Here is a 21556-nt window from a genome sequence, read left to right as displayed (position 1 = left end):
AAGTTCTTATATATTTAAAAATCTGTATCCTGTTGTTCTTATCTCCAGCAGTATGAATTCCTATGGTATGTAACACAATCATGACAGGGTTTACTGGGTTGTATTCAATGTAGTGCTAAACTTGATGTTCTGTCAGAGCAAGCATTTCTTCTTGAACAATGGAACCTCCTCCTACTTCATGCCCCTAAATCTGCTCTGGAGATTCCTCCAACCCTTTAAGCTGATTTGGGGATGGTGGTGGTGGGGGGGGAATCCTGTTGCCCTAGCACTAATCCTTGTGCTAGCACAAGAATTTAGTTGGCTGTCATCCTTCATTCTTACATCCAACAACTGTTTCATAGCCAAACAAAATGTTGCCCATTTTTATGGGATAAAGGGTTTTTAACTGCATTTTATTGTTGATTGGGTTTTAATTCTGTAAACAATTGTAAAATATTTGTTTAAATGGTAGTAGAGTTTAAGACAATAAAATCTAATATCAAGTAGACCAACGAAATTGCCCAGCATCTCTTATTTCATCTCTGATAAAAGGAATCGGTTTGTTAAGGTCATGACAATACCTGCTCTTCTTATTTATTTATTTATTAAATTTATTAGTTGCCCATCTGGCTGGTTGTCAAGCCACTCTGGGCGACATACAAAATAAAAACATACAAATACATTAAAACATTAAAAATCTCAACAACAATAATAAAACCTAACCCACCACAAAAGCCTTCCTGAAGAGCCAGGTTTTCAAGGTCCAGCAGAAGCTCATCATAGAGGGGGCATAGCAGAGATCATTTGGGAGGGAATTCCACAAAGTGGGGGCCACAATTGAAAAAGCCCTCTCTCTAGTCCTCACCGTCTAGCTGTTTTAACTGGTGGGATAGAGAGAAGGCCTTCTGAGGCTGATCTGGTTGGACGGCATCGCTGATGATGCTGGAGGCGCTCCCTTCAGATAGACTGGGCCGAAACCATGTAGGGTTTTAAAGGACAGAACCAACACCTTGAATTGGGCCCAGAAAACAACCGGTAACCAGTGCAACTCCTTCGGCACTGGAGTGATGTGATCTCACCGGCAGCTGCCTTTAATCAGGCGAGCCGCCGCATTCTGTACCAGTTGCAGCTTCCAGACCTTTTTCAAGGGTAACCCCACATAGAGTGCATTACAGTAGTCTAGGCAAGAGGAGACCAGGGCGAGAGGAGACCACCGATGGGAGCAGATGATTGGGAAGGTAGGGGCGCAGTCTCCGTATCAGATGGAGTTGATACAGCGCTGCCCGGCTCACAGCCGAGACCTGAGCCTCCATGGACAGCTGGGAGTCAAGAATGATCCCATTGAGCACCAGGTCAACATCCCCCAACCTTCCCTTGTCTCCCACAAACAGTACCTCGGTTTTGTCACGGTTCAGCTTCAGCTTATTCCTTCCCATCCAGCCACTCACCGACTCCAGGCACTTGGATAGGGTTTCTACAGCCAACCTCAGTGAAGATTTGAATGAGAGATAGAACTGCATATCATCCGCATACTGGTGACACTGCAGCCCAAATCCTCTGATGATAGCCCCCAGCAGCTTTATATAGATGTTGAACAGCATCTGGGAGAGGATGGAACCCTGTGGCACCCCACAAGTGAGAGGCCAAGGATCCAAAACCTCATCCCCCTATGCCACTCTCTGGTACCTATCAGAGAGGAAGGAACGGAACCACTGCAATACAGTGCCCCCTATGCCTAACCTCTTCAGGCGGTCCAGAAGGATACCGTGGTCAACGGTATCAAAAGCCACTGAGAGATCCAGGAGGACAAGGAAGGTGTATTCGCCCCTATCCAACGCCCTCTCATATCATCTACCAAGGCGACCAAGGCCGTTTCAGTCCCATGTCCAGGCCTGAAGCCTGATCAAAATGGATCCAGATAATCCACTTCCTCCAAATGCACCTGCAACTGCTTCGCCACCACTCGCTCAACCGCCTTGCCCAGAAATGGCAGATTTGAGACTGGGCGAAAGTTGTTCAGATCTTGGGGATCCAAGAAGGGCTTCTTTAGAATTGGTTTTATTACTGCCTCCTTGAAAGCTGATGGCATTACTCCCTCTTCCAGGGACGTATTTACCACCATCTTGATCCCCTCGCCCAGTCTATCCTTGCAGCTCATAATGAGCCACGATGGGCAAGGGTCGAGTAAGCAAGTGGTTAGCTTTAAGGTTGAAAGCACCTTGTCCACTTCATCAGAAGGAAGAAGCTGGAACCGATCCCACATCACTGAAGCACTACTGGCCACCTCTGGCTCGTTCACTGTGTCCACAGCGCACGGAATAGCACTCTTAATACGATCAATTTTCTCCGTAAAGTGCTTTGCAAACTCATCACAGGAGGCCTTAGCATGTTCCATTGGTTCCAGGGCTACTGGACCGACCAGGCTCCGGACCACTTGGAACAGCCTCCTGGGACAGCACTCTGCGGACACAATAGAGGCAGCATAAAAATCATTTTTTGCTGCCCTTATCGCCACATGATAGGCTGCCGCAGCTGCTCTAACCCATGTCCGATCGTCGTCAGAGCGAGATTTCCGACACCGGCGTTCTAGCCATCTCACCTCCCGCCTCAGAGTTCGCAACCGTGGAGTATACCACAGTGCCATCTGAGCTCTATTCAGGGGGAGAGGGTGTTTCGGAGCCACCCGGTCTAGTGCCCTGGTGATTGCAGCATTCCACCCTTCCACCAGGGTCTCAACCGAGTGCCCGTGTGCATGCTCCAAAGAATCCGGAAGCGCATTCAGGGGATGCTCATAGTGGGTGATATTTAACTAACTTGTCACATCAGCACAAAGATTTCTGCTTGCAAAACTGGACTCCCTTCTCCCCAAATCTGCTTTGGAGGGCTGGGGGAACTTTTATAACAGATTTAGGGGCATGTGGGAAGAGCCCCATTATTCAAGTGGAAAGCCATGCACTGACAGGATACATTTATTGGTGCTACTTTGGATGTAACCCTTTATCTTAATGAGCATCAGTAAATCGAATTTTGAAGAAAAAATTGTATTGCTTCTACAAATGGAAGTCCTTCTATATCAAAATATTGTGTTCTCCGAGTGAGTGTGGCAACAAGGATGTGGACAGGAATGATCCAGTAAACATGACCTCTTTGCATAATATTTTTATAACCACCTTTCCTGTTAAACACAGCATCTAAAGCAGCTCACAAATTTAAAAATTAAACAAGAGGAACTAGAGTACAGCAGGAAACAGAAAGTTCTCACAATAGAGGAGAACATGCAGGTCCCTCAAAATTCTGTATTGGCACTGGTGTAATTTAATGTTTTTAAATGTTTTTTTTTTAAAAAAATTAATTGTGTTTTTAAATTGTTTTTTGTGTTTTAAAATTTGTGTATTTGTTTTTAATGTTTTTAATTGCTGTAAACCACCCAGAGAGCTTCAGCTATGGGGCGGTATATAAATGTAATAAATAAAATAAATAAATAATGTTCATAAATGATCTGGATGACCAAGTTTGCAGACAACACTAAATTATTCAAAATACTGAAAAATTGAGCAGCCTGAATAAAGATCTAAAAAGGACCATGTTTAAACAGAGAGGATAAAGTGACGCACACTGACACACAAAATCCTAAATGATAGGGGCTGAACTGGCTGTGACTAAACAAAAAAATTATCTTGCCATTGTAATAGACAACACACAATGCATTGTACTTCAGCTATGGAAAAGCTAAATTCCGTACTACAGAATATTGAGAAGGGTTGAAAGTAAGACTGCTGGCTCATAGTAGGCATTACATAAATCTATAATGCTCCTACATTTAGAATACTGTGCGCAGTTCAGGTGGTCCAATCTCAAAAAATCTATTGTGCCCTGGAAAGGTGCTGACAAGAGGACACCTTAATGAAGGGGTGGAAACCTTTTCTACATGTAAAGACATCTACATGATGGTGGGGTGGGATGGCAGCACTCACCCGACCTTCAGCCAGTCACGTCACTGCTGCTTACCAAGAGGTAGGTGGGAGGAGAGACAACAGCAAGGTCAGTGTGATGCAAATGCACTGGATTGGCTCTGCTGGTGCACTGCACTGACTTCACCCCTCCCAGGAAGCAGCAGGAATGCAACTTACTAGAGGTCAGGTGAATGTCGCTGCCATTACCCCAACATGACATCTGCTATTATTGTGTAACTATTAACATGTCTGAGACTTTCTAGTGTAGAAAAAAAGACAAAGATGGGCCGGGGATGGGGAGAGAGATACACATAGGGTGGAGAACGTAGATAGAGAAATTTCTCCCTTTTATAAATATTAGAACTATAAATCATCAAATGAATTGGCACCAGACATAGGACAAACAAAAGAAAGCAGTTCTTCACTGCCACAAATTGCAGTGGTGAACACTAAGAGATGTCCTTAAAAAAGGAATTAAATATTTATGGAGGATAAGTTTATTATTATTACTCCTGACACCTAATGGAACAGAGGGAACATGGCAATGAATACAAGCTGGGAGGCGCAATGACATTTCCTGCTTGCTGACTTCCTATGGGGAAGCAGTATGCTGGACCATATGAACTTTGGGGTGATATAATACGGCTTTAGATCCTCCGTAGTGCAGAGTGGTAAGTGGTGGTAACGCAGCCGAACCTCTGCTCATGGCTGGAGTTCGATTCCAACGGAGGGAGGAAGTTGAATCTCAGGTAAAAGGGATCAAGGTCCACTCAGCCTTCCATCCGTGGTCGGTAAAATGAGTACCCGGCATATGCTGGGGGGTAAAGAAAGGCCGGGGAAGGAACTGGCAATCCCACCCCATATATACGGTCTGCCTAGTAAACGTCGCAAGACGTCACCCTAAGAGTCGGAAACGACTCGCACTACAAGTGCGGGGACACCTTTACCTTTTTTAATACAGCTTTGCTTCTGTTTTCAGAGAAGGCAGCTCGAGGCAAAGGATTACAGGCCTCCAGAAACTTTAATAGTGGGGTGAGAGGAAATTTCAGTAGGCACAGCTTTTCTAACCACTACACAATAAGCTAAATCAACTGCAACTCTACCTTTTATGCCATAATTATCACCATCATGCATCTGATGACAGACTCTAATCCATAAAAATGTATACCATATTAAATTTTGTTGGGCTGCAATCCTGTACTCACTTATATATTAGTGGGGCTTGCTTTTGAATAGACGTGCATAGAATTGCACTGTTAATCTTTTATGTTGTCAAAAGACTCCTTGTTATAGGGAAACAGAAGCCCCGTCTTCCCCTATACCTGATAAATTTTAGAGCAGGGGTCACCAACATGGTGTTCATTGCACCCTTGAGGTCTTCCTCTAGCACCTGTGAAGCCTCTGAGCACCCCCAACTCACCCCTTGGTTATACAGTGGTGAGAGTTTCTCCCTTAAAAAGTACACAGAGCTGAAGGAGAAAATTGAAGAGTGATGCTCTTTCCCACTTCCTGTTTCAGCTCTCAGTGCTTTTCAACACTCAAATTAATTCTACCAGATCCAATTTGTATTCAAATCTCTCAGAAAAGTGAAGTTTATGCACATACACTCTCTCTTTTTCTATCTCTCTGGGAGGAAGAGACCAACAATCAGAAGGTGTGGCACCCATAGCACTCGCTCAAGAATCCAAATGTGCCCACAGGCCTAAACAAAGGTGGCAAACCCTGGGGAGAAAGAACAGCAAGGAAACGGACACGTATGGTTAAATATGGGTCCAAGGCTGAAGGATGCAGTTACATGGTAGGTCTTAAAGTTGAAATGTTGAAGACTACTGGGGTAAAGGATGGAAAGAAACATACCACCTGTCCCTCTTTGGAGGGATACATAAGCCGGCTGGCTGAGGTGGCCTGGGTTTTTTGTGTGCTGTGTCTGTTTTGTTTTGTTTTTTTGTTTTTCTTTTGGGAGGGTTGTTTTAAGGTTGGGTGCCTGCCTGAGTGGTGGAAGCTTACATTGGGGCATGTGTCAATCACAGGGGAGTGATGGGGGAAGGGTGGGAGGCCAATATATACCGAGGCTGGGCGGCAGATGCTGGGGGAAAGCTAGGGGCAGGCCACGTCAGGTAAGAGGAACTAGGGAGAGATGCATAATATCTGTCCCCTGTTCTGGGCCTGTCCAGAGCCAACAGACAGCTGGGGGATGCTTGACTCCATACTCTGGCCTTCGACTGCTGCTGTGCAATGCCAGGTCTGTTGCCCAAAAAACATCCCTCATCCATGATATGATATTGGATGAGGGCGCAGACCTGGCATGCATTACGGAAACCTGGCTGGATGAGGCTGCTGCTCCTATTCTTGCGGCCATGTGTCCGGCTGGGTTCTCGTATGCACAGCAGCCGAGGGTCAGTAGTCAGGGAGGGGGAGTGGCGGTTATTTACCGAAGGTCCCTGGTTCTCACCAGACCTCCTCTCTGTGAGACCAAGATGGCAGATTGCATGTACTGGAGGTTGGGCCCAAAGGGCAGTCTAGGGATTCTGCTCGTGTACCACCCACCCCGCTGCACGACAGACTCCCTGGCCGAGGTGCTGGAGGTGGTCTCGGCTGTACATGTACAGTCCCCAAACCTGTTGGTATTGGGGGATTTCAATGTACATTCAGAGGCCATCCTTACCGGGGCGCCTCGGGACTTCATGGAAACCATGGCTTCCTGAGAGCTGCACCTTATTACAATGGGGCCCACCCATGTAGCCGGTCATGCACTCAACCTTGTATTTGTCTCGGGAGAGGAGGGGAGTGATCTGAAAATTGGGGGTACATCCATCACCCCCTTGTCATGGTCAGACCACTACTTGGTGAGTATGGACTTTTCGGTGCCACAAACCCTCCGTGGGGGTGGAGGACCTATTAAAATGGTCCGCTCCAGGCATCTGATGGATCCTGATGGATTCCTGAATGCGGTTGGGGACTCTTTGGAGCATGCACACAGCCACTCGGCTGAGACCCTGGTGGAGGGGTGGAATACCGCGATCGCCAGGGCATTAGACCAGGTGGCTCCGAAACTCCCTCTCCCCTTGAATAGAGCTCAGATGGCACCGTGGTTCACCCCACGGTTGCGAACTCTGAGGCGGGAGGTGAGACGGCTAGAGCACCGGTGGCAGAAATCTCGCTCTGACGACGATTGGACACATGTTAGAGCGGCTGCGGCAGCCTATCATGTGGCAATAAGGGCAGCAAAAATAGATTTTTATGCTGCCTCTATTGCATCTCCAGAGTGTTGTCCCAGGAGACTGTTCCAAGTGGTCCGGAGCCTAGTCGGTCCAGTTGCTCCGGAACCAGTGGAACATGCTAAGGTCTCCTGTGACGAGTTTGCTAAACACTTTGCGGAGAAAATCGATCATATTAAGAGTGTTATTCCGTGTGCTGTGGATACAGTGAGCGAGCCAGAGGTGACCAGTGGTGCTCTGGTGGCATGGGATCGGTTCCAGCTTCTTCCATCTGATGAAGTGGACAAGGTGCTTTCAACCTTAAAGCCAACCACTGGCTTACTCGATCATTGCCCATCGTGGCTCATTATGAGCTGCAAAGATAGACTGGGCGAGGGGATCAAGATGATGGTAAATGCATCCCTCGAAGAGGGAGTAATGCCATCACCGCTCAAGGAGGCAGTAATAAAACCAATCTTAAAGAAGCCCTCCTTGGATCCCCAAGATCTGAACAACTTTCACCCAGTCTCAAATTTGCCATTCTTAGGCAAGGCGATTGAGCAGGTGGTGGCAAAACAGTTGCAAGTGCACTTGGAGGAAGCGGATTATCTGGATCCATTTCAATCGGGCTTCAGGCCTGGACATGGGACTGAAACAGCCCTGGTCGCCTTGGTAGATGATATGAGGAGGGCGTGGGATAGGGGCGAATGCACCTTCCTTGTCCTCCTGGATCTCTCAGTGGCTTTCGATACCGTTGACCACGTTATCCTCTTGGACCGCCTGGAGAGGTTAGGTATGGGGGGCACTGTATTGCAGTGGTTCCATTCCTTCCTCTCTGGTAGGTACCAAAGAGTGGCATTGGAGGATGAGGTTTCGGATCCTTGGCCTCTCACTTGTGCGGTCCCACATGGTTCCATCCTCTCCCCAATGCTGTTCAACATCTATATAAAGCCGCTGGGGGCAATCATCAGCAGATTTGGGCTGCAATGTCATCAGTATGCGGATGACACACAGCTCTATCTCTCATTTAAATCTGCACCGAGGTTGGCTGTAGAAACCCTGTCCAAGTGCCTGGAGTCGGTGAGTGGCTGGATGGGAAGGAATAAACTGAAGCTGAACCCTGACAAAACCGAGGTACTGTTTGTGGGAGACAAGGGAAGGCTGGGGGATGTGGACCTGGTGCTCAATGGGGTACGATTGCCCCTGAAAGACCAGGTCCTCAGCCTGGGGGTCATTCTTGACTCCCAGCTGACCATGGAAGCTCAAGTCTTGGCTGTGAGCCGGGCGGCGCTGTATCAACTCCATCTGATACGGAGGCTGCGCCCTACCCTCCCAACCATCTGCTCCCACCGGTAGTACATGCCCTGGTCACCTCTCGCCTAGATTACTGTAATGCGCTCTACGTGGGGTTTCCCCTGAAAACGGTCTGGAAGCTGCAACTGGTACAGAATGCGGCGGCTCGTCTGATTAAAGGCAGCCGCCGGCAAGATCACATCACTCCAGTGCTGAAGGAGTTGCACTGGCTACCGGTTGTTTACCGGGCCCAATTCAAGGTGTTGGTTTTGACCTTTAAAACCCTATACGGTTTTAGCCCAGTCTATCTGAAGGAGCGCCTCCAGCATCGTCAGGGATGCCGCTCAACAAGATCAGCCTCAGAAGACCTTCTCTCGATCCTACCGGTTAAAACAGCTAGACTGGTGAGGACTAGAGAGAGGGCTGTTTCAATAGTGGCCCCCACCCTGTGGAACTCTCTCCCAAATGATCTCCGCCATGCCCCTTCTATGATGAGCCTCTGCCGGGCCTTGAAGACCTGGCTCTTCAGGCAGGCTTTTGGGGTGGGTTAGGTTTTTATTGTTATGGTTTTAAATGTTAACGTTTTAATGCATTGTTTTTATCTTGTATGTCACCCAGAGTGGCTGGACATCCAGCCAGATGGGCGACTAATAAATTTAATATTATTATTATTATTACAGCAAACATGAACGCACAGTAGTTAAACAATATTCACTAATAGGCAAAAAACCTTGCGGTTTAAGAAAAAATCCTGTCAAACTAATCTCATCTCTTTTTTTGATCGGGTCACTAGCTTAGTAGATGGTGGAAATGCTGCAGATGTCATCTATCTAGATTTCAGCAAAGCGTTTGACAGAGTCCCCCACGACCTTTTGATTAGCAAACTCGTCAAATGCGGACTACATGGAAATACTGTCAGGTGGATTCACAACTGGTTGGAAAACCGTACTCAAAGAGTGGTCGTTGGCGGCTCTGCTTCGGACTGGAAGGAGGTCTTGAGTGGAGTGCCACAGGGTTCTGTCCTGGGGCCGATACTCTTCAACATTTTTATCAATGACTTAGACGATGGGGTGGAGGGAAGCCTTATGAAGTTTGTGGATGATACAAAACTGGGAGGGATAGCTAACACAATGGAAGACAGGAATAAAATCCAAAGGGACCTGGATAGACTAGAAAATTGGGCTGAAATTAATAAAATGACATTCAATAAAGACAAATGCAGTATTCTGCATTTAGGCCACAAAAACAAAATGCACGGGTACAGGATGGGAAATACCCGGCTTAGCAGTAGTGCGTGAGAGAAGGACCTTGGAACTGTAGTGGATTGCAAGTTGAACATGAGCCAGCAGTGTGATGCTGCGGCAAAAAAGGCAAACGCCGTTTTGGGCTGCATAAACAGAGCTATAGTTTCCAGGTCGAGGGAAGTAATAGTCCCACTATATTCTGCATTGGTCAGGCCTCATCTGGAATACTGCGTTCAGTTCTGGGTGCCTCATTTTAAGAAAGATATAGACAAGTTAGAGCGGGTCCAGAAGAGGGCGACGAGGATGATAGCCGGTATGGAGAACAAGTCTTATGAGGAAAGGTTGAAGGAACTTGGTGTGTTCAGTCTGGTGAAAAGAAGGCTGAGGGGTGACATGATTGCACTCTTTAAGTACCTGAAGGGCTGTCACATAGAGGAGGGTACAGATTTGTTCTCTGCTGCCCCAGAGGATAGGACTAGGTCTAATGGTTTTAAGTTGCAGGAGCATAGATTCAGATTGGACATTAGAAGGACCTTCTTGACAGTAAGGGCGGTTCGGCAATGGAACCAACTGCCTAGGGAGGTGGTGGGATCCCCCTTCACTGGATGTCTTCAAGCAGAGGCTGGACAGCTATCTGCGGGAGATGCTCTAGCTGTGGATTTCCTGCTGTGAGCAGGGGGTTGGACTCGATGGCCTACAAGGCCCCTTCCAACTCTATGATTCTATGACACCTACAGCCCACAGATATTTCTATTAAACTTTAAAAAGCAGGGAAATTGGGCAGCTATAGTGAATGCACCAGGGAAGCAGGAGACCTGAACTCCTCTCTGTGATATTGGACTGCCCTACAAATTTGTCAGAATGCAAACACAATTTTGGTTGGTCTTTCACAGTCCAATCCACTTCCTGTGTAGCTTGCAAGAATTTGGTAACATGTGCCTCTGAGCATATGGTGAGTGGTGGCAACATCTGCCATCTCCAAAGATAATTATATTTGTGTATGTTTGTTGGTGTTCTTCTTACATTGCTTCTTTCCTGGGTTACTAATGTTTCTACAGAGAATCTAAACTAGAAAATTTTATTTCCCTCAGTATTCATTCTAGAAATCTGTGTCAATTTTATTTTTAATTTCAAAGCCTTTTTATTCGTCAATGTTATATGATGGTAAAGATAGCCTTTTGTATTTCAAATTGTTGGTTATGTTCCATTTCTATTTTGAGTGCATTAACAGTTGAATCTGAAACTGCAGTTTGATGAAGGGGAGGGGCAAAGGAGGGGGGAGGGAAAGTGCAAGAGGGAGTGGATAGGAGGGAGAAGGGAGGGTGGGTTTGATCTAGGGTTGACAGGCTCAGGGCCTGAGAATGATTCTGTATCTTTAAGAGAAGAGAAAATTCAGCCAAGTACAGGTTTTCTTGCAACAGAGGGCTACTTCATTCTGGCCCTAAGGACACAATAGTACCATCGGTAGCCCGCTGTAATGAGTTCGCTGGGCACTTCCAGAATAAGATCTTATGCATTCGCCGGGACTTAGACTCCCAGTTTATAGCAGTTGATCCGAAGGAGGTGTCCGGAGCACAGTCTTGTCATGTTTTGTTGGATGAGTTTCAGTTGGTTCAGCTCGAGGGCGTGGACAAGGTGCTTGGACAGGTACTTGCAACCACTTCTGCACTAGATCCTTGCCCCTCTTGGCTTATAAAAACTAGCAGGGATGGAACAGCTACCTGGGCCAGGGAAGTGATAAATGCCTCTTTACGAGAGGGAGTGGTCTCTGGCTGTCTGAAAGAGGCAGTAGTGAGACCACTTCTGAAAAAACCTTCCCTGGACCCTGACAATCTTGATAGCTACAGACCAGTAGCGAATGTTCCATTCCTGGGCAAGATCTTGGAACGAGTGGTTGCTAGCCAGCTCCAGGCGCTATTGGATGAAACCGATTATCTAGATCCATTTCAATCGGGTTTTAGGCCCGGTTTCGGCACTGAGACAGCCTTGGTTGCCCTGTATGATGACCTATGTCGGGAGAGAGACAGAGGGAGTGTAACTCTGCTGATTCTCCTTGATCTCTCAGCGGCTTTTGATACCATCGACCATGGTATCCTTCTGGAGAGGCTTGTGAAGTTGGGTATTGGAGGTACTGCTTTGCAGTGGTTCCGCTCCTACTTGACGGGCCGTCTCCAGAAGGTAGTGCTTGGGGAACATTGCTCGACGCCGTGGGTCCTCCAATATGGAGTCCCACAGGGGTCAGTTCTGTCTCCCATGCTTTTTAACATCCACATGAAGCCGCTTGGTGCGGTCATCAGGAGTTTTGGAGTGCGTTGTCACCAGTATGCTGATGACACGCAGCTCTACTTCTCCTTTTCATCTTCTTCAGGTGAGGCTGTCAATGTGCTGAACCGTTGCCTGGCTGCGATAATGGACTGGATGAGAGCTAATAAACTGAGGCTCAATCCAGACAAGACTGAGATGCTGATGGTGGGTGGTTCCTCTGATCAGATGGTGGATACTCATCCTGTTCTCGATGGGGTTACACTCCCCCTGAAAGAACGGGTTCGTAGTCTGGGAATACTTTTAGATCCTTCTCTGTCACTCGAGGCTCAAGTAGCCTCGGTGGCACGGAATGCGTTCTACCAACTTCGGTTGGTGGCCCAGCTACGTCCCTATCTGGACAGAGAAGATCTCACCTCAGTTGTTCATGCTCTGGTAACCTCTCGATTGGACTACTGCAATGCGCTCTACATAGGGCTGCTTTTGAAGACAGTTCGGAAGCTACAGCTGGTGCAACATGCAGCGGCCAGACTAATAACGAGGACCAGGCGGTCTGAACACATAACACCTGTTCTGGCCCGCTTGCACTGGCTACCTATATGCTTCTGGGCCAGATTCAAAGTGTTGGTTTTAACCTATAAAGCCTTATACGGCGCGGGACCACAATACCTTTTGGAACGCCTCTCCCGATATGAACCTGCTCGTACACTACGCTCAACATCGAAGGCCCTCCTCCAAGTTCCGACTCATAGAGAAGCTCGGAGGATGGTAACAAGAACTAGGGCCTTCTCAGTGGTGGCCCCCGAACTGTGGAATAGTCTTCCTAAAGAAGTGCGCGGCGCCAACATTGCTATCCTTTCGGCGCCAAGTTAAAACCTTCCTATTTTATCAGGCATTTTAGCTTTTCCTAAATATGTTTTAATTGGTTTTAGATTATGGATTTGCATTTATATTTTTTGTATTGTTCTATGTGATTCTATTGTATTTATTATATTTGTTGTACACCGCCCAGAGAGCTATGCTAGTGGGGCGGTATAAAAATTCAATAAATAAATAAAATAAACAGTGTAATGGGAAAAACCACAAGGTGAAATTCTTCCTTCCCCCTGCACAACTTTTAAAGATACAGAAGACCTCTTGGAAGCTGGGCTAGTTTGATCATTTGCATACTTTTTGAGTTCAGTGGGATTTATTTCTGTGCAATCATGTTTGAAAACGGAAATGGACTGCCTTCAAGTCGACCGAACTTATGGAGACCCTTTGAATAGGGTTTTCATGGTAAATGGTATTCAGAGGTGGTTTTACCATTGCCTTCCCCTGAGGCTGAGAGGCAGTGACTGGCCCAAGATCACCCAGTGAGCTTCATGGCTGTGTGGGGATTCGAACCCTGGTCTCCCAAATCGTAGTCCAACACTGACCTGGGGGAGGGAGGGGAGGAGATTGGGTGGGTGGGCACTGGGCAGAGGGGAAAACCCTTTCCTTTCCAAAAGGAAAACATTGTGAACAGTATCATTGCTTTTTAGCGTTTCCCTCACCTTTTTATTCTACAGCAGGCACATGTAGCCTCCCTCCCAAATTTAAACCAAAGCTGTCCCTGGCCACATCGACATCAGGCCTCTATTTCACTTTGGACAGTCATGGCTTCTCTCAAAGAATCCTGGGAAGTGTAGTTTGTGAAGGGTGCTGAGAGTTGCTAGGAGAAGCCCTGTTCCCCTCACAGAGCTTCAAGCAGAGTGGCTGACTGTTAAATCATTCTCTCAGTGGAATAGGAGTCTCAACTCCCTTCACAAACTACACTTCCCAGGATTCTCTGAGGGAAGCCATGACTGTCTCACGTGAAATCAAAGTCTGGTGTGGGTGTGGCCCCCGATTACCCAAGCTCAGCAGCTGTGAGGCTTTTAGAACACTGACAGTTGGTTCTTACTGAGCATGCCCACCCTTATCATTGGCTTCCAGCCAAAACTTCTTAAATTAATTAAAAATAAGCCAGGCATTTTTTAAACTTTTAAACTGCAGAAGATGAAGGTCAGAGTATGGAGCAAAGTCAGTATTAGGATTACAGCTACTCTGTGAACATGGCTGATTTTTAATGCATTTCAACAGATTATGAGAACTCAGAGAAAAAGGGCTCTGGCTGTTTTTCTCTTTTTACACTTTGAACTCTCGATTCTCTCTGTTTTGTGTATCACCATGAAAATTGACAGGGTTGTTAAGCAAGAGTTTCTGAGTTCAGGACTATAAGTTTTATAAGGTTTCATTTTGAAATCAGCTTATGGGAAGCATCAGAATGGCATGGGGGTATTTTCAATTTAACATTGCAGAATGTGAAAAATCCACTCTCGTGGCTGTATAAATTTAGGCAAGCTGTTCAGCATTTCTAACTGCATTGTGTAGATAGATATCTTACTAAAATTTGTTGGACTTGCATAATTATCTTATTTCATAAATTATTTTTGTATATTTAATCCTGTAACTTCTCTTAATCAATGCTACAATTTTCCCTTTCATGACTTGCCAAAAAAATGACTTGCCAACAAAAAATTTTTTAAAAAAAATGCAACTATGACACTCCCCACACACTAAACTTTGTAAGCAAATCTATAAAGACTATAATATATGCCATAATATGCCAACAATGCCCTTCTACATTCTACACAGGACAAACGGGCCAGTTCATATGCAAAAGGACACAACTCTAATATCAGAAATGGCAATATTCAAAATCCAGAAGGGAACTGTTTCTACCTACCACAACCTTATGGCTGCAATCCAATACATGCTTACCTGGGAGTAAGTCCTGTTGAACCCAATGGAGCTTACTTCTGAGTAGACATGTATTGGATTGTACTGTATGCCACTTTAGGCAGCCATACTTGAACAAAGGCATTTCAAAGGGAGATTCTAGCACGAAATATAATTAGTTAAAACATTGCCAAGTTGTTTTATCATGCCAACACTGTTGCAAATAATCACTGTGCAAATTTTGCAAACATTCTAGCTTTAATTGAATTGTCACTACCTTTATTTAGCATTTCATTTCCTTCTGATTTCAACTACTCTACAGTCCCCAACCCGTATGTACCTGCAATCGAGGATGACACTTTCATGTATCTGATGAAGTATACTCTAGTCCGTGAAAGCTTATGCCATAATAATATGCAGCCTTATAGCACGTAAGATGCCACACGATGCTGTTGTTCTTGCTGCACTAGAGTAACACAGATACTCCTCTGGAAATCTCAAGAACTTTGAAAGCAAAATACCCCCTAAAGATTGCGGGCTTCTTCTCTATCTCTCTTCAACTCCTCATAAGGATGAAAAGAAAGCGAAGCCCCCGACGGCCGTTCCGCTCCCTTCAACCTCCGGAGTGCTGCTTACCTGCACCGCGCCCAAAGGGTCTTGCTCGATGTCGCCCTCCGACAGTCTGAGGGGAGAGACCCAGAATTAATCAAGGGAGGCACGAAAGAGGGAGCGGGTGGGCAGGCGATCAGAACCGCCTGAAGGGCTAAAGAAATAGAAAAATTGATAGCTCACCGTAACAAACACAGCCCCACTGACTCCGCCATCATGGCGTCTCCCGGGAAACTTCTAGAGCGCGAAGATTTTGTTTCTTTCCGCTACTACGTGACATGGGTGACGTATAAAGGCCAGCGACCGCGTACTTAAAAGACGAAAGAGCGCCTCTCCCTTGTAGAGATTTTTTAAAAAATAGATATATGCAGATTCACATACACATATGTAGATTGACTTTCAAAGCCTTTTGTTGTCTCTTCTCCGCCTCCCCTCCCCTGGAATCAATAACTGTTTATAGCAAATAATTCAGAAGCACAGGGTTTTAGCGTAACTGTGATGAGGTGTTACCATTCGCCATCAAACTACCAAAAGGTATTATTTCACATGGAAAAAAAATAAGTGTAGGGAAGCTTTTGAACATGTGAAAACGAACGCACGAACACGTAAAAAGAGCGTAAGATTTCTGCATGCAGTCGATCTGGCCTGAGAAGGGATCTATCTAATAGGCCAATGTAACTATGTTGAATTTTGTTGCAACAAAAGTACACCGAAAACTATTTTAATGCGGGACTTTATGCCAGCAAACTCGTATTAGCATCATTGTAGTACTACACTGTAGAGCTGTCCTAAACCACCTATTTGATCTGTTTCAGGTGAATGCTTTGTGTCATAAGGACACTGAAGTTGGTTACTAGTTCCCAGTTCCCAATTTGCTTGAAACTTCAAAATACTAAAAAAAGAAGAAAGGTTCAGAGGTACAGCAACTCCAAAGCAAAGTTAACATGTCTCTGAACCCCAAAATATAAGTTGGGGTATCCCATATCATATCTCCGTGATCTTTATTGCATCAAACTTATCAGGCTTTGGAAATGCTTATAAATGCAAAATCATGTCATAAAATCTTAAACAACCCACCCACAACCTCTGCTCTGGGCGAGGACAAATCATTCATCCCAGGAAAGGGGAGAGTGTCCTCTACAAGATACCAGTGTTTCCTGTGTGGCTCAGAGCTTCTGTTTGGTGCAGAACTCGGATAAGGCATCAGTGCGCAATAAAAATACACAAAAACATGCAGAAAAAAAATAAGTAACTGGGGGTACCCACCCCCAAATCTGCTCTGGACCAGGACAAATCATACATCCCAGGAAAGGGGAGGATGTCCTCTATGGGATGCCAGTGCTTCCTGTGTGGGTCAGAGCTTCTGCTGGGTGCAGGGCACTGATAAGAGCATTTATGCACAACCAAAATAGATAAAAACATGTAGACAACATAAGTAACTAGGGGTACCCACCCCAAAATCTGCTCTGGGCCAGGACAAATCATACAGCTCAGGAAAGGGGAGGGTGTCCACTATGAGATGACAGTGCTTCCCACCTGGCCCAGAGCTTCCGCTGAGTGCAGGGCACGGATAAGGGCATCAATGCATAACCAAACTAGACCAAAATGTGCAGAAAAAGCAAAGGGGACAGTGTCCTCCACAAGATACCGAGGCATCCTGCCTGGCATGGATTTTCTATCGACATACAAAACAGATATGGGCATTTATGCACAGCAAGCAATGTAGAAAGTATATAAGGAACTGTGGGTTCCCACTCTAAAACATTCTTTGTGCATTACAAGTCATTCATCCATGCATGCGGGAGAGAGTTCCCATCCAGTTCAGAGCTTCTTATGTATGTATGGCACAGACAAGGGCATATATGTATTAGAAAAATAGCGAATATGTAGAGGAAAGAAAATAAGGAACTGGGGTGCCCATCACAAAAGATGATTTGGGGCACCACAAATCATACTTCCATGCATCTGGGAGAGTGTCTTCTGTGAGATGCCATCCATGCAAAAAATCATTGTTTGTTGACCCTGCCACAAGTTCTTCTGTCACCAGCAATGGCTTTTAAAATAATGATAATTGAGCTATAACAAGGTGTGTAACAAGGAAGACCGATACAAAAATTAAACATTAAAACATTCCACCGGAGATCATAATCGTCATTATTGGGGTGGGGGTGGGAGGAGCATCAAGTGCCCAGTTAAGAAACAGCAAAATCTTAGACTGATCCATTGATTTCTACAAGCAGCTCTCATTCTTTACCTGGAGTTTTAAATATGTGTGTTGTTTTTTAAAAACAAGGGCTATTGAAAACAGAAGCTGAGGGACTTTCCTTTTTTGTATTTATTATCTTTGTGATGATAGTAAATGAAGTATTTACTGTATTATCTTTGTGATGGTAGTAAATGAACTTGCATGAGCAAAGCCTGAGGGAAAATTATATTTTCCACTACACACTTCTATAGATTTAACTCTGTGTGAGAGTGTTTCTGAATTCACATGAACTGTTGAGTTCCTTTCTCTGTCTTATACCCGCACCCCTACAATATAATTGCGGGAAAAGCAAAAAAAGCTAGAGACACTGAAAAAGCTTCTATGTGACCTGAAGATCACAAGCCCACTGTTGCTATGGCTATGGACATTCCATTTCCTGACTCCTAACAGAGCAGACCAGAGCAGAGGGAGCTGTCTCAGTTGGTCTGCAGGTGAGGACATATGAGCAAGCCAGATTTCAGAGAGTGAGCGAACAGAGCGAATGAACAGGGAGAGCAAACAGGAGTTTGACAAAGGAGTTTGACAGGGAAGGTCAAGGGGGAGGTCCCTAAAAAAACCCACAACCAAATAATTACTAATTCTCCGTGTACAGCGCACCGCATGCCAGTGGGACTTTCAAGTTTATCCTGTAGTAGGACAGGACAAAGCACAGGCCACTCCAAAACAAGTAGTTAGAAAGAAACAAAAGGTAGAAGAGAGTAAGCACGGGAAGGATACTCCAGTGGTTGTGACCTGCAAGGTGTGTGCCATCTTTGTTTTCTTGCCTGAGAACAACATGGGGTACACGTGCAACAAGTGCAAGCTCGTGGCATTGTTGGAAGAAAAAGTGAGAGGCCTGGAACGGCGGGTGCCCACACTGAGGACTATAAGAGAAGATGAATTCTTAGACAGAACACTGGAACAACAGCAGCAAAGAGAAGTGGAGGTAGAAGAGCAACAGCCTGTGGTAGCAGAAGAGGAGACTGCTTTGGAGAGGAACAACGAAATGGAGGAGACTCCGTGGGAAAGAGTGGCAGGAGCAGAAGAGCTAGAAGACACCCTTCACGGGTGGAACTATGGAACAGCTTTCCACCACTCGAGGATGAGACTGGAGCTCAGCCTGTGATGGAAGAATTATAGGAGACCCCATGCGACAATGAGCAAGAGGCTGAAGCTCAATCAAGCAGGGCCAATAAAACCTTGCCCCACAACGAGAAGAGTACTAGTAGTGGGAGACTCCCTACTGCGTGGGATCAAAACCCAAGTATGCAGAGAAGATCCGTGGACTCACCAGGTATGCTGTCTACCAGGAGGACAGATCAGAGATGTGACGGAAGGGTCGCCATCACTCATCAAGCCCACCGACATTTATCCCTTTCTCCTCATCCATGTAGGAACAAATGACACTGCCAAACAGAGCTATGAAGAAATCACATCAGACTTTGAAGCTCTGGGAAGGAATCTCAAGGACTTTGGGGCCCAGATAGTTTTTTCATCCATCCTTCCAGTACTTCGGAGTAGAAAGGGAAAGAAAAATACTCCGTGTGAATTAATGGCTACGGAGGTGGTGTCAATGTGAGAGATTTGGATTCTGGGACCAGGAGCTATGCTTCCTGGAAGGTGGATTGCTGGCAAGTGATGGGTTGCATCTCACAAGGACTGAGAAGAATGTGTTTGACCACAGCATGGAGAAGTTCATCAGGAGGGCTTTAAACTGAATCCTAAGTGGGAGGGAGATGTAAAGGTGGTAACAACTGATGAAGGCTTGTGCTCAGTAACGAGAACAGAGAGATTGGCTGTAATAGGGACCAGTGACAGTCCTCAGAAAAATGTAGTAAGGAAGTCAAGCCATAAATCACATGGACTTCGATGTCTGTATACTAATGCGCAGAGCATGGGAAACAAGCAGGACGAACTTGAACTCTTAATACAGGAGGGCAATTATGACTTGATAGGTATAACTGAAACTTGGTGGGATGACTCCCAGGACTGGAATACAGCAATTGAAGGATATAACTTGTTCAAAAAGAACAGAAGGAATAAAAAGGGAGGTGGAGTCATGCTATATGTTAAAAATATATATCTCTGCACAGAAAAACAGGAAGATGAGCTTCATAGCTCCACCTAGAGTATCTGGATTAAAATTAATGGGCAAGTAATGAAAGGAATGTGGTGCTTGGAGTCTATTACCAACCACCCAATCAAGGAGAAGACAAGAATGTAACTTTTGAAAAGCAAATTGCCAATGTTTCGAGGAGGCATGATGTAGTAGTAATGAGGAATTTCAATTATCCCAATATCTGTTGGGAGACAAATTCTGCCAAACACAGCCCTTCCAATAAATTTCTTACTTGTGTTGGAGATAATTTTCTCCTACAGAAAGTGGAGGAAGCAACCAGAGGATCAGCTATCCTAGACTTGATTCTAACCAATAGAGATGATTTGGTGGATGAAGTGGCAGTTACAGGAACTCTGTGGGAAAGTGACCACGCCATACTTGAATTCTTGATTTTAACATAAGCAAAAGCTGAGAGTAGCTATATGCGCACTCTGGACTTCAGGAAAGCCAATTCTAAATTCTAAAAGCGCAATGGCAAGCAATTCCAACAAGGAAAAAAGGGGGGAAACAACAGAAGAAGCCAATGTGGCTTCACAAAAAACTTAGAGATGACCTGAAAACAAAAAAGGACACATACAGGAAGTAGGAAGAAGGCCAGGCCACAAAGGAAGAGTACAGGCAGGTATCACGCAATTACAGGGAAGGTGTCAGGAAGGCTAAATCTGAGAATGAGCTGAGGTTAGCAAGGGATGCTAAAAGCAACAAAAAGGCTTTCTTCAGGTATGTCCATAGTAAAAGACAGAGAAAAGAAACAGTGGCACAGCTACTCATTGAGGATGGCAAAATGATAAGAGACGACAAAGAAAAGGCAGAAGTGCTCAATTCCTAATTTGGCTCAATTTTCTTCCAAAAAAGGGTCTATGACCCTCCTGGGAAACATGAAGTAGAAGGCACAGGATTGGAGCTTGAGATTGATAGATAAACGGTCAAGGAATACCTCATCACTTTGAAAGAGTTCAAATCTCCAGGGCCCGATAAACTGCATCCTAGAGTATTGCAGGAACTGGCTGAAGAACTCTCAGAACCGCTGCCTATTATTTTTGTGAAATCATGGAGGACCGGTGAAGTGCCGGATGACTGGAGGAGAGCTAATATTGTCCTTATCTTCAAAAAGGACAAGAAGGAGGAACCGGGGACCTGCAGACCAGTCAGCCTAATATCAATCCCTGGAAAAACTCTGGAGCACATTATAAAGCAGTCAGTCTGTAAGTACCTTGAAAACAATGCAGTGATTACTAGGAGCCAACATGGATTTATGAAGAACAAATCCTCCCAAACTAATCTTATCTCATTTTTTGACCGGGTAACCTCCCTTGTAGACTGTGGGAATGTTGTGGACAAAATATACCTCAACTTCAGCAAAGCTTTTGACAAAGTGCCCCATGATATTCTGATTAGCAAGTTAGCTAAATGTGGGCTGGATGGAACAACTATCAGGTGGATCCACAGTTGGCTCCAGAATCATACTCAAAGAGTGTTTATCAATGGTTCCTCCTCAAACTGGGTGGAAGTAACGAGTGGGATATCACAGGGTTCGGTCCTCGGCCCAGTGCTCTTCAACATTTTTATTGACTTGGATGAGGAAGTACAGAGCATGCTTATCAAATTTGCAGATGATACAAAATTGGGGGGCATAGCTAATACCGTGGAAGACAGAAACAAAATTCAAAGGGACCTTGATAGGCTGGAGCATTGGGCTGAAAACAACAGAATGAAATTCAACAGGGATAAATGCAAAGTTCTACACTTGGGAAAAAGAAATCAAATACACAGTTATAAGATGGGAGATACTTGGCTCAGCAATATGACATGTGAGAAGGATCTTGGGATTGTTGCTGATCACAAGCTGAATATGAGTGAACAGTGTCATGTGGCTCCAAAAAAGGCAAATGCTATTTTAGGCTGCATTGACA

General features: G+C 45.4%; 1 protein-coding gene across 3 annotated transcripts in view; it reads right to left on the bottom strand.

The window, feature by feature from the left end:
• Window positions 1–15573, bottom strand: part of SUGT1 (SGT1 homolog, MIS12 kinetochore complex assembly cochaperone) — an 86104-nt gene extending 70531 nt beyond the window's left edge. For 2 of the 3 annotated variants that reach the window (XM_061629944.1, XM_061629945.1), the window contains exons 1-2: window positions 15463–15573; window positions 15307–15352 (exon numbers count right to left, since the gene is read on the bottom strand). In XM_061629944.1, the coding sequence (XP_061485928.1) occupies window positions 15307–15352; window positions 15463–15497 (81 nt within the window). In that variant the 5' untranslated portion in view covers window positions 15498–15573. Of the gene's footprint in view, window positions 1–15010; window positions 15036–15306; window positions 15353–15462 lie in introns of those variants that run through there. The other variant, XM_061629947.1, reaches the window with a different exon arrangement.
• Between the last annotated feature and the right edge of the window lie 5983 nt (window positions 15574–21556).

Source organism: Rhineura floridana, chromosome 5, assembly GCF_030035675.1.
Source record: "Rhineura floridana isolate rRhiFlo1 chromosome 5, rRhiFlo1.hap2, whole genome shotgun sequence".
In the NCBI taxonomy this organism is placed as follows: domain Eukaryota; kingdom Metazoa; phylum Chordata; class Lepidosauria; order Squamata; family Rhineuridae; genus Rhineura; species Rhineura floridana.
Note: the sequence above shows the minus strand (reverse complement) of the source record. Positions and strands in the feature narration are given on the sequence as shown.